Source organism: Falco biarmicus, chromosome Z, assembly GCF_023638135.1.
Source record: "Falco biarmicus isolate bFalBia1 chromosome Z, bFalBia1.pri, whole genome shotgun sequence".
In the NCBI taxonomy this organism is placed as follows: domain Eukaryota; kingdom Metazoa; phylum Chordata; class Aves; order Falconiformes; family Falconidae; genus Falco; species Falco biarmicus.
In genome coordinates, this window is record NC_079311.1 from 4,034,113 (window position 1) to 4,047,764 (window position 13,652).

General features: G+C 43.1%; 1 protein-coding gene and 2 non-coding genes across 3 annotated transcripts; all 3 read left to right on the plus strand.

Annotated features, from left to right (window-relative positions):
* Positions 1-10,167: 10,167 nt before the first annotated feature.
* On the plus strand, positions 10,168-12,807 carry LOC130143022 (cytochrome c oxidase subunit 7C, mitochondrial). The gene is made up of 3 exons (XM_056325562.1): positions 10,168-10,333; positions 11,496-11,641; positions 12,713-12,807. Exons 1-2 carry the CDS (start codon positions 10,259-10,261, stop codon positions 11,610-11,612), a joined length of 192 nt encoding a protein of 63 aa, XP_056181537.1. The 5' UTR covers positions 10,168-10,258; the 3' UTR covers positions 11,613-11,641; positions 12,713-12,807.
* On the plus strand, positions 11,005-11,067 carry LOC130143178 (small nucleolar RNA Z39). Its single transcript, XR_008819672.1, has one exon. It is a non-coding gene; the product is annotated as a small nucleolar RNA Z39 (small nucleolar RNA).
* On the plus strand, positions 12,002-12,063 carry LOC130143177 (small nucleolar RNA Z39). Its single transcript, XR_008819671.1, has one exon. It is a non-coding gene; the product is annotated as a small nucleolar RNA Z39 (small nucleolar RNA).
* Positions 12,808-13,652: the final 845 nt, after the last annotated feature.

Below are 13,652 nucleotides of genomic sequence, written 5' to 3' on the forward strand. Positions count from 1 at the left end.
TAGTCAAGGTGTGTTGCTCTTACACAGCTAGAAACAAAGTATCAATGGGAAATATTAAAAAAGTGAAAAAAAAATTAATTTACCCAATGCATTTAAACAAAGGAGTTCCTGCCACACTGGAAAAGCCAATCGTAATGGCTCAATTTATCTAACTAATTCTTAAAAATATATTTCAGAAACACAATTATACTAAAAATGCTTGTGCATAACTAAAGAATCATAGAGAAGGAAACTGGCAGAAAATGACCTGACAAGTATGCAAATTGTCACAGGTATATTAGAAAGACTGTATTTTGAGGGGCCTTTTTAGCCCCCTTGCCTATTTTCAGGCACATACTGTCCTGATGCTGAGGAAACCAAGAACAATTCAAACCTCTCTGATATAAAATAAAAATGGAATTTTATTAAAAAATCCTTTGTTAAACTACTACTTTAAAAATAAGCACAAATTGGCCAGAAAAATTAAGGGCATTTTTAGCTTTTAATACCTATGTAAATTGAGTATTGCACCTGCTAGTAAGTTTAGGCTATATATGGTGATTCTAGGGCTCATAGATATTCCTGTACACAGAAAAGCTCCTTCAAACATAAGTTCTAGCAACCAAGCAATGACTGTTACAGTGAGATAGTTCAAAATGCAAGTAATTATAACACTGCTCACTGTAATTATAAACCAAATGTGTCTTGGTGTGTATGATAAAAATAAGAAGCTTCACATACTTCATTTTAGAGAAAGACGTCAAGACAAAAAAAATTAGTCTTACTCCCTATGCAAGTGCTGTATTCTCATGAAGACTCTAAAATAGTTTCCATACAATAAACCTTCCATTACCTATTTTATACAGGCTTTTGTGAGATTTAATTAATGCCGCAAAGTGCTTTGAGATTAATGAAAAAAAAAATCTGTCAGGATAAAATATTATTGTCAGACACTCATTTCAGCTTGTGAAATGTAGTTTTGTACATACAAATGAGACTTCCTATCCATTAGGAATCATTTATATGAAAGAGCAATTTTGAAATATTCCACATAAGGTGAAAATAAATTTATCTAGGTACATTTCCAAAACTGTAATTTTGTCACTATGCACATCCAGCTACAGCTATACTCAACCTGCTTTTGTGAGTAACATTTAATCCATAAATATATGCCCAACTTTTCATATTATCTGTGTTTTTCACAAGGAATACAAAGCTAACAGTAAAACAAACCATACAACTGGAGCGAACAGGCCAAATTTGGACACACAGGCCCTCTTTCAGGTTCCAAACATACACAAAAAGACAACATTTCAATTCAGGTTGAGAACAGTAAGTCTAACATACTTTATCATGTTAATAATGTTAATTAAACAGTTTTAAAGAAAAAATAAGCTGCATTTGTGGAGCCGTGGATGACAAAAAGACAAAAAGAGAAAGCTCACAGTGGAGTGTCAAGAAGACCTTTGGACGTAAAGATATCTCTCTAATTATTTTCTCCTTTTGTTTGTAATATATCATGATAAATTGAAATCAGCTTAAAAAATTGCAAAATACTATAAAATCTACCATGGTAACATCTTATCTTGAATATCATCAGGGATGATCCTCGGAACCAAAATTCATAAATGCACTAGACATTAGAAGTCTGGGACTTGGGAAAGAATTTGGTTTGTCTCATGTAATAATCTTTTCATGCCCTTATCCCAAATAATATATATGTATTCAGCACTAAAGTTGTAGTCGGACAAGCTCTTTTTGCCAACATAAACTGATGTTGCTGCCAAGAAAAGCACTAATTCTATGCCTCCATTTCCACCTTTTCACTGCTACAGCTGCTGCACACCTTTCTGTGGGCCAGCATAAGTTTCTGTGCAACTACATTGTAAACTGGATCTGTGAACTCATATACTCAAAATAAAACGCCTGGGGGGAAAAAATGCCCTTTGAACTATACCTTAGGAAAATTATTTTCAGTTTGTATTTACCTCTGAAAGTAATTGCATCAATTTTACACCTTAAGGAAGGCTTGCACATTTGGAAGCTTGGCTGGTTTTAACAACTATATCCATGACAAAATAGTGAAAGATACTACTTCTCCTAACAACCTTCTCTCACAAGTATCCTTTTACTATCCAAGTCTAAAACAGTCCTATAACTGTTTCCACAGGATGATTTCTCTTACTATTCTATTTCATTTTCTGCTGACTTATGTGGGCTCTATGGAATCAAAGAAAGTATCTTAGTAAAGTAAGAATTCTTCTGAAATAACACTCTCTATATTCTTTTATTTCAAGGTTCTTGGCCTTTCGTTGTGTTAAATACAGATAATTCACACACTAACATTTTTGTTGTTGTTGTTGTTGATGAAGCCCACTTTACTTTTAATACTGTTCTCTATTTATTTTATACTTGTAACATATTTTTACATTTACTTTGCAGAAAAATAAGACCAGTTTTATATAAAGCATGCTAAATTACTGTTATGAAAGACATACTTCTACAATTGTGAAATTAGGGTAAGACACTTGACAAATTATTTCTATTACAGATATTTCTGTTAACCCATCATTTTGCTAAAATTATGTAACTAATATCCATTATATAACACCTCTGACAACTTCAATTCATCCTTTCCCCTCCATTAATTAGCATTTAACAATGGCTTAATCTTGTGGTTAATACCTGACTGGAGTGAGGTTAATTCCTAATTTTAACTGCTCCACAAAATAACTTCTTATGCCAACAAATATGCAGGACAATTTCTGCAGAAAACAATATTTTTCTGTCATATATAAGAGTTCATTTGTCTCTGGAGCTCTGTCCATGACACTACTAAAAAATTTAGGGAGTTTACACTATTAAAAATTTTTCATGAAAAACATACATTGAACTTAACCATATATAATTTCAGTATTTAAACAAGCTGTTTCCTTCACTCATAAAACACGACACAAAAAGTCAGTATGACTTGTATCTTGTTTTTATCATTACATCTCACTGATTGCCAAGACCAGCTTGGAAACAGATAGACCTGTATGCCCTGTGCATTTTGCTAAAATGTCCACCAAGCTTTCTATGCTTCTTTCTCTCATTAAGATCTGAAAAAACAGTATTAAGCAGTATTTTCTTTAGCTACCTGGATTTTTTTCTTATTTATAGTTTTGCCTTACAGTTCAAGAAGAGGAATGTTCTCTGTGCTGGAATGTGACTAGCAATAAGAAAGCAGTACATGAAAGAATCCACCACCAAGTCATATTCACAAGCAGCAAAATGTAATATATTATTGAAGATGAAGAAGATAACCTGGTAAATTTATGCAATTATAGTAACAAATTTTTTTAAAGGAAGAAAGAATTGTGGATATAAAAAGCTGTATGTGAAAGTCTAGAGTCAAAGACTCATAGATTTAAAAGCCAGAGGTACCATTAAAATTATCTGTTCTGACCCTCTGCATAACACAGGCCAGGGAATTTCACCCAATAATTCCTTTTGTAAGCCTCACAGTTTGTTTGTATATTAGACAGTCTTTTTACAAAGGCACCCAGTGGAGCATTTATCATCTCCTACAATAATTTGCACTGCTACCTGATTGTCTGCATTACAATTACTGTACATCATACTTTCAATAATTTGAAAGATACTAACTTTCATTTTTTTGCCAAAATTCCAATCAATGGCAACTGAGCCTTTTTCTTTAAACTTCCTGCGTGGTTTTCTCAAATACCTGGACTAGCATACTTCATTTCCTAGTTTATACTTCGAAGGAGAACAGATATGAGCATTCCTACAAACTTCTTCACTTGCTGTCAAAAAGGTAGCTTCTTCTCCTGAAGATTTACTACTCTCTATCATACCTACCTATAGATCTCTATTTCTGTCTAAATAGAAAATACCTGCAAAGCATCAGTTCAAGGAGTAAACTGCTATTGCTGATGAGAGCCTGCAACTGTACCGCTGTGGGAGTCAATCCAGATTTCTGGACTATTGGGAAGCCAAGATACTGAATCTACTGCTTTTGTCCCATCTAACATTAATCTGTCTGGAAATATGCAACACAGCCCCAAAAGGAAACAATGACACATCAGCCTATCAGAAACGTACCAGACTGAGTACAAGGATTTAATACACATAGGAAAGACAGTGAGTAAACTCTGACACTGTCGGGGAAATATTCTCTACTACGCATTGCTAATATCTGTCTTTGTAACCAACAGCCTTATTGCCTAACACACAATCTGTATTGGTGTCAGGTCCAACCCCAGTAGCAGCAATGTAGTATTGTGACACCACTCTCCTCACCACAAGGGAAACACTAGCTGTGGTATGCTGAAAAAATTTACAATAGCATTAGGAAAAGAACTGCAATTCCACTGAGTGACTAAAATTATCCCTGAGTAGACTGAGCAAAAATAACCTTGTCATGTCAAGCAGAGGAGACTCTTTAAACCATACTCTTGATTCCTTGGTGGATGTCCAATGGCTAGGAGACAAGAAGAAAATGAAGAGTTTACTTGATCTTGAATAACACGAAAGATCTTCATCTAGTACAATCTCAGCACTGAAGTGCCACTGTGTAACATGAACTTTTATACCTATATCCAGCATCTTTTCACCACCACCGAGTATTATAACATCTACTACAGGAAGAGAAGACCTACACTGAAATACGAACACTAGTTAAAAAGATGATAAAGCAGACAGCCATACAGGAAGCAGACCACCATTGCACTATTAATTCCAATTAGGAAAAACTTGAGTAAGGGGAGAAAGCTGCTAAGGGAGGGGAACGTTAATCCATCCCACTCCTACCAGTTTGACACCAGTGCCAGCAAGAGATGCCCAGAGCCTGGAGAGGGGTCGCAGGGCAGGGGGAGCACCTGAGGAGCAGCACAAAGGAATTCCAGCCGCTCCAGCCAGTCAGTCAGCTCCACCGGGGGCTCAGACTAAATGTTTCTGTGCAAACGCACGTAGCACGGGGGATAAACAAGAGGAGCTGGAGACTTGCACGTGCCTGCAGGGCTGTGATCCGACTGGTGTCACGGAGACATGGTGGGATGGCTCCAGTGCCTGGAGAGCTGGAATGGAAGGATACAGGCTCTTTAGGAAGGACAGGCAGGGCAGACAAGGAGAGGGTGTCACCCGCTGTGTCAATGACCAGCCGGAGTGCATGGAGCTCCGGCTGGGCAGGGATGAGGAGCCCGGCAAGAGCTCACGGGTCAGGATTACAGGGAGGGCAGGGACAGGTGACATTGCAGTGGGGGCCTGTTACAGGCCGCCTGACCAGGAAGGCCGAGCGGATGAAGCCCTCTATAGACAGATAGGAGCCACCCCATGCTCACAAGCCTTGGTCCTCACCAGGGACTTCAACCACCCTGACATCTCTTGAAGGGACAACACAGCAGGGCACAGGCAATCTGGGAGGTTCCTGGAATGAGTGACCAATCAATTCCTTCTCCAAGTGACAGAGGAACCAACAAGGCGAGGTGCCATGCTGGACTTTGGTCTGACCAACACTGAGGGGATGGTGGGGAACGTCAAGCTCAAGGGCAGCCTGGGCTGCAGTGACTGTGAAGTGGTGGAGTTGAAGACCCTTAGGGAAGTGAGGAGGGGGCAAGCTTGCTGCCCTGGCCTTCAGGAGAGCAGACAGTGGCTTCTTCAGGGGTCTGCTTGGTAGAGTGCCATGGGGTAGAGCCCTGGAGGGAAAAGGCACCCAAAACCCCCTGGAAAATATCCAAGGATCACCTCCTCCAAGCTCAGCAGCCATGCATCCCAAGAAAGAGGAAGTCAGGCAAAAATGCCAGGAGCCCTCCATGGATGGACAAGATGCTCCTGGACAAACTCACACACAAAAAGGAAGCCCATGGGGGTAGAAGCAAGGACAAGTAGCCTGGGAGGAATACAGAGAAATGTCCTGAGCAGCCAAGGATCAGGTTAGGAAAGCTAAAGCCCTCATAGAGTTAAATCTGGCCAGGAACGTCAAGGGCAACAAGAAAAGATTCCATAGGTACACCAGAGATAACAGGAAGACGGGGAAAAGGTGGGCCCTCTTCCAAAGGGAACGGGAGACCTGGTTACCCAGGACACGGGGGAGGCTGAGGTTCTCCATGAGGGGTTTTTTGCCTCAGTTTTCACTGACAAGTGCTCCAGCCGCACCGCCCAGGTCACAGAAGGCAAAGGCAGGGACTGGGAGAACAAAGAACCACCTGCTACAGGGGAAGATCAGGTCTGAGAGCATCTAAGGAACCTGAAGGGGCACACGTCCATGGGACCTGATGAGGTACATCTGCAGGTCCTGAGAGAAGTGGTGGATGAAGTGGCTAAGCCACTATGCGTCACATTTGAGAAGCTGTGGCAATCCAGTGACATTCCCACTGACTGGAAGGGGGGAAACATAACCCCCCTTGTTAACAAGGCAAATAAGGAAGACCCGGGGAACTACAGGACAGTCAGTCTCAACTCTGTGCCCGGCAAAATCATGGAGCAGATCCTCCTGGAAACTGTGCAAAGGCACATGGAAATTAAGGAGGTGACTGGTGGCAGCCAGCATGGCTTCACTAAGGGCAAGTCGTGCCTGGTGAATTTGGTGGCATTCTGTGATGGGGTTACAGTGTCGACATATGAGGGAAGAGCAACTGCTGTCATCGACCTGGACTCATGCAGAGCATTTGACACTGTCCCACGTGACATCCTTGTCTCTGAACTGGAGAGACGTGGATTTGATGGAGGGACCACTCCGTGGATAAGGAATTGGCTGGATGGTTGCACTCAAAGTGTTGTAGTCAATGGCTCAATGTCCCAACTGGAGACCGGTGACGAGTGGCGTTCCTCAGGGGTCCACACTGGGACCAGAGCTGTATAATGACTTTGTTGGCGACATGGACAGTGAGATTTAGAGCACCCGCAGCAAGTTTGCTGATGACACCAAGCCGTGTGGTGCGGCTGACAGGCTGAAGGGAAGGGATGCTGTCCAGAGGGACCTGGGCAGGCTTGAGAGGTGGGCGCGTGCGAACCTCGTGAAGTTCAGCAAGGCCAGGTGCAAGGTCCTGCACGTGGGTCGGGGCAGCCCCCAGTATCAATACAGGCTGGGCAGAGGATGGACTGAGAGCAGATCTGTAGAGAAGGACTTGGGCTGCTGGTGGATGAGAAGCTCAACATGGCCAGACAATGTGTTTGCAGCCCCAAAAGCCAGCTGTACCCCGGGCTGCCTCGAAAGCAGCATGGCCAGCAGGTCAAGGGGGGGATCCTCCCCCTCTGCTCCGCTCTCATGAGACCCCCCTGCAGTACCGCCTTCAGCTCCAGGCGCCCAGCACAGGAAGGGCATGGGCCTGTTGGAGCGAGTCCAGAGGAGGGACACGAAGATGACCAGAGGGCTGGAGCACCTCTCCTGTGCAGACAGGCTGAGAGAGCTGGGGTGGTTCAGCCTGGAGAAGAGAAGGCTCCAGGGAGACCTTACAGCACCTGCCAGCACCTAAAGGGGCCAACAAGACAGCTGGAGAGGGACATATTAGAAGGATGTGTAGTTATAGGACAAGTAGGAATGGCTTTAAACTGAAAAAGGGTAGATTTAGGTTAGATGTAAGGAAGAAATTGTTCCCTGTGATAGTGCCGAGACACTGGCCCAGGCTGACCAGAGCAGCTGTGGGTGCCCCATCCCTGGCAGGGCTCAAGGCCAGGCTGGATGGGGCTGGGAGCAGCCTGGGCTGGCCAAAGGTGTCCTTGCCCATGGCAGGGGGGTTGGTACTACAAGATCTTTAAGGTCCCTTTCAACCCAAACCATTCTACGATTCTATGAAAAAAGAGACCTGGTGCCTAAACAGCAAGGGAAGTTAGCAGAAACAGGAAAGCATCCTCCAATAGACTTAAGAATTAGCAAATGAAGAAAGAAAGAAAAAGAATTGTACGCTTTGACATGTAAAATGACAAATATAACTAGATGGAGGAAAAAGACTTTGAAAAACAACTAGGTAAGGGAATCACAACTAAATCTAAAAATGGGGCAAAAGGTTTCCTAGATTTCTCTGTCACCTATTAAAAGTCAAAGAATAAAGAAGCACTGAAAAGTAAGGCCATCGGCCTGGACTCTTCACACTGATACTTACTGTGGAAGAAACCTAGTTAGTTGTATGTAAGTCTTTTTTTGTGAGGGGTACAGAAAAGGATCTGTATGAACAGGCTATGGCGTATCTATGGGAAAAGTAAGTGCTAAGGAATAACATGGACCAAATGATACTCTATACATCAAGCTGTAAGAGAAATCTACGATGAATAGCTGAATTATTAATGATCAATCTGAGCTCAGTCTTGAAAATTCCTTGTGTGACCAATACAATACCTATTTACTCCACTAGTTTCCAAGTGGAACCACAGGTTTCTAAGACTGTAATCTATACTGGACTTTTTAGTAAATATTACAACAATGCTACAAGAAGCAAATGTCTGAATAAAGATAAAGGAGGTGTGTGTGCATGTTTTGATTTTGCTTCCATAACGAGAAAGCCAGTGAAGTCCTGATGAAGACATCAATATATATGTGGATATTATCTGTTTCAAAATTCAAGTTTCCAAATGTTCTTCTATAAGAGTTCCTGTCCAGTCAACAAATCACTAGATAAAAATGTTCTGGTGAAAAAAAAAAAAAAAAAAAAAAAAGCTGGTGACAATACCTGTTCTTACAAAGCATTCAATTAGAATTTCAGAGCTAAATTATATTTTGAATATAGAACAATTCAAGAGTTATAGTATCACAAGAAACTCAAAGAATTCCCAAGAAAACTGCATGTGAAGTAATTCAGATTGCTCTCTGGCTTCAGGAGGTGCTGAACACAGAAGTACAAAAACTTATTGCTGCATTTTGCTGGCAGTCTAATTCACTCACATTAAAACTCGAGTAGGAAAACAATCCAGTTGAAATCTACTGCTTACTCCCCAACTGTTTCTGAAGTTCATATGTGCACCTAGTGCAAATTCATTTTATATTATATTGGTTTGTAGTTTATAGAAGAAATCATTCCAGAAAATTATATTAATCTTTGTACTTAATTCCACTTTATTTATTTCATGAATACATGAATTTGATACACTTTAAATATTAAAAAACCCTCATTGTTTCACGATGCTTTTCTGTGTCTTCTGCTTGAACATACATTGTCTCTCAAAACAAACTACAGTATTTCTACCTGGTCCTAATTACCCTATTTTCCAAAATAAATTATCTAAATAAAAGTTAATACAATTACATTTCGCTTCTCAAGCTCACAGTTGTTTCCACCTGCCTTTAATAATGTGGAGTGTTGTTGAGTCGGAATCTTGTTTTTCTATCCTCCCTTAGATACTACGTAACTATGCAGACAGGCTACGAAAAAAATGTTGCCTTACAACACAAGAGATGGCAGCATCAAACTTACTTTACTGAAAAACAAATAACATCCAGTGTTTTGTCTTTAAACTACTGCATATAAGAAAACAGACAGACACTATCACCCTAGAAATAAGTTTGTGGGTTTGTTTTTTTTTTTTATTATTATTCCTTTTCCAAACATGAAGGGTGGAGGGCTTTTTTTCCTCGGTATTTTCCAAGTTTCTTTGAAGTGTAACTTTGTAAGAAAACTAGGCCAGAATATACTCATTAAGGTCGGCATAAACAGTCATCACCGGCCTCGCCCATATTCACTGGACTCTTAAATAACGTTTGTAAAGCTACAGCCATCAGCTAAGTTGACGGCCCGTGATCTCATATTTCTGCAACACTGCAGAGACTGAGGACCTGTTTGACTCACACCACCACCGCTTTGCCACCGTACAAAAAAGCTGTCCAGGACCTCTATTTTAAAAGCTGACCTGTGCTACCGCAAGATTAGCCTGAGGTAACACAGAAGTGGTTATTTGCTTTTCGCTCCGCCGGTGGTAATACTGCTCCCTTCCTTTCCTGCCGCCTGAACTTTCCTACCGCCCTCAGAGAGCACGTTGCCATTTCCCCCGCCACACCTGAGGGAAAGGCGCGCCGCGGGGCCGGAACGCCTGGCAGCCGACAAAATGGCGGGCGGGGGCGGAGAGCGGCGGGATACCCCCTCCCCTGAGGCGCACGGCGCGCCCAATCGCAGGCTGCAGATCGGCACCACGTGATCGCGCGGCACCGCCCCACACTACAACTCCCATCACACCCCGGGGCACGCACCTCATTCCGGCCCCGCCTCCCGCTCCCAGAACCAGAAGGCGCCGGGGGTGCTGGGGGAAGGTCGCGCAGGGGAGAGGGTCGCAGCGCTGCCCTGTCGGTACCATGCTGGCTGCCAGTATCCGCAGGTTTACCACCTCTGCCCTGCGTAGGAGCCATTATGAGGAGGGCCCTGGGAAGGTGCGTGTGGAGGAGGTGCCGGCCCGCTGCGGCGTGGCCTGAAGGTCGCAGGAGGGGACTGCGGCCGGGCTCGGGGAGGGGAAGGCGCGGGGGGGGGGGGGGGGGGTGAGGGCCCGCCTCGGGGTGGCGGGGCAGGGAGCGTAACGGCTCGCTGCGGGACGGTGGCTCCGCGGGAGGAGCGGGACGGGGAGAAACGTGTCCTTGAAGGACGTTGCTCTGGCGGCGCTCGCCCGGCCCGCGGGCGGCCAGCGGCAGGCCTAGCCCAGGGGCCAGCCCCGCCACAGCTCCGGGGTGACGGCACGGGGGACGCTCGGGAGATTGCTGAAAGGGGGGCAGCCAGAGGGGCGTCGGTGGAGCCGCAGTGCGGGCCTGGGCTGGCTGGCCGTCGGCGCTGGTGTGAGGCGCAGGCCCGTCCTGCTTTGGCTGTGCTCAAGGTGAGCCCCTCGCTCGGTGAGCGCCCGTGAGGAGTTCTGCACAGTCCCAGGGCCCCAGCGGACTGGATGCCGTTGTGAGGAGCAGAGTAACGACTGCTGTGTTGCCAGTTGCCCAGCTGGTGTCTGGTGGGTTTGGTGGTCTGGTGGTACTGCTGTTACAGCCACAGCAAAGAGATCTGTGTTGCAAATGATTTCATATCCTTCCTTGCAACTTTCTGCAGTGACTTCTGACCAGTGGTACAAATGATGAGCATTGCAGTATGAGAGACAGCAATGATACTGTAAACGCTTTCTGATGTACCTTGTTGCTTAATACGTTCTCTTAAGTCCTATATCGAAAAACTAATTTTACACACCTAACGAGCCAGAGGGTAGTCTTCACAGTGAAGGTTTAGATGTTGGAACAGCTTGCCTAGAGAAGTGTTGGGCTCTGTATCTTCAGGGACATGCATGCTGAACTGGATGAGACCTTCAAAGCAGGGGTAGTTTGCTAAATTGGGGGAAGAGGGGAAGAGCGGACAAAATGACCTCAGGAGGTCACATGCAAGCTATTATTGTAATTACTGTATTTCTTTCCTTGAGAGGAAGGGAAACTGATTTGTGCCTGAATGTTGTTTTTGTCAGCTTGACTCCACCTGTTAGTGCTCTGAGCTTCTCACCATTTTCAAGTCAATGAGGAAGTAACTGCTGCATGGCTGCAAAACTTAAAATTAATTTTTCTCTTACAGAACATTCCGTTTTCTGTGGAAAATAAATGGCGATTACTTGCAGTGATGTGTGGATTCTTTGGAAGTGGATTTGTCGCTCCTTTTGTTATTGTCAGACACCAGCTTCTTAAGAAATGAAGAGGACAGACTGTAATTGCACTAGCTGGGTAACTGCATTTAGATTTCATAGCATGGTGGAGTCTGTGGTCAAAACTGAGCTTTACAGAGTCTAATCTAAAACCATTATCAATTTTCAACCCTTCATAGTCCAGGTGCTAAAGAGTTGTGGTCTGCAATGGCATCTATAACTCAAATAATGAATAGGTTTGTTTGCTTCACAGGGCTGCTGCACTGTCAGTGGCTGGTCCTAAGGCCACACCTTTCTGGCTGCAGCTTCTTGATGGTCTACAGCTGGGTGAACTGACAGAAGAGTGCTACTGTTTTGATTTGGATAATAACTATAACCAAAACCATGTCTACCTTTCTTGAGAAGCGTAACTTTATGTTTCAGTCTGTAGGAACAGCTGGCATGTGTGATGTGAACAAAACAGTATGAGAAACTGTGATACTGTAAACGCTTTCTGATGTGCCAGTTAAAACTGAGTGGAAAACAACATTGCTTGAAATTCAGTTCAGCCATGTCAAAACAATCACACCACCTACATACAATGTTCCTAACCATTCACAGGATAAAGTCCACATAAAACAAGGTCATTAACAGCAGAAACAATTGTAACTGATGCTTGCTGACGATCATAACAGACAAAGCAAGCCTCAGACATATTCAGACTGTGCAAGCATGCGCTTTCCAGTTGAAAGGCCGCATCAGTTTATCTTAATCTGATTTCACTTCAGAAATATTTGGTATTGTCAGTTCTGTAATCTGAGAAACAACAAATCTTTTTAAGCTGGAATGACCCAGGTAGTTCTTGAAAAGAAATAACAGTCCTCACTAGAATCTCATAATTGGAGCAAATTGAAGTAATCTATGTAATTCCTTTGACAGTCTGATGTTTTTGACTCCCTAGATTAAGGAGAAAAAATCAGCACACTTGTATTGAACTTGAGCACTTAAAACTGTATGATTTCATAACCATAAGTCAGGGCCTCTGCTACAAAAGCATGCAGTGGATGAAGCAAAGCCTGACAAATTTATAGTTAATTTATTTGTAGCTTTTCTAAATTCGAAGGGTAACGTAGTTCTTAAACTCATTAATTCTTTTTTTTTTTCCTTGCAGAGCTGAAGTCTTCTACACAGCACCTTTCAATGGAAAAAGGATAGCTGCAATTGTGTACCATGCTGAATGTGTCTAAATAAAATCTTAAATCTGAAGGTCTTGGGCTGTGTATTTTGTGAAATTCCTGAAGTGCTTTTGACAATAGGTGTATACTGAGAACCCCTTCAGATTGTGGTGTGTTGACATTAAATTGGCCGCTAATTTTCTTTATAGATAAAGAGGGTTGAAGCGTTACATTTCAAAACAGAAGTTGGGCTCAACACCTTTAGCAGAACAGATGTTTAAATAGCTTTACTAAGCTATATGGCCTTTTCAAACACTCTTTAGACTACTCACAGAATAATGACCTGGGATAGTTTATAACCAGTGAGCCTCACAGTGGGTATACTGTCACCATAATCCATGCTGCAGAATTTTTATCTTCAATATTTTGGGTTCATCAGTTGAGAAGACTTTATTTGTCTATGTTTCCACACTTGTTTATTCTAAAGAGTTGTTGCTGGCTTACTGTTGCCCTGTGCAGGAACCTATGCATTGCCCTGCAGGTTTCATGAGGCCTCAGGACTGGATGACGACCAAGTCTGGAAAGTGAGTACAGCAGCAATAACTAGAACTGTGATCAGAAAAAGTATTGGTAATATTCTATAGCTTATCAGAACTGGTATTGCTGCAGATACAGCTGTTCTGAAAGAATTGATAGTTTTCAGTTTGTAGCTGTAGTCTTTGCACAGGATCATACCAAACAAGGGGGACTGTGTAATTAAAGGTAATTTAGAGCTGTGAAGAGTGCTGTTGGGACACTTCCACCAACCTGAACATGACATGTTATAGTCAGTGGCCCTGTTGCCTGCATGAGTAGGAAGTAATTTTCACATACAGTTTTGTTGGGACCACCTCTGACTAAAGATGCATGAGGAATAGTGGTGTGATCCTGTAATGA

Coding starts and splice junctions, on each gene's coding strand:
- LOC130143022 (XM_056325562.1), top strand. CDS start 10,259: ATGCTGGCTGCCAGTATCCGCAGGTTTACCACCTCTGCCCTGCGTAGG. Junction 10,334..11,495: donor ATGAGGAGGGCCCTGGGAAG/GTGCGTGTGGAG, acceptor TTTCTCTTACAG/AACATTCCGTTTTCTGTGGA.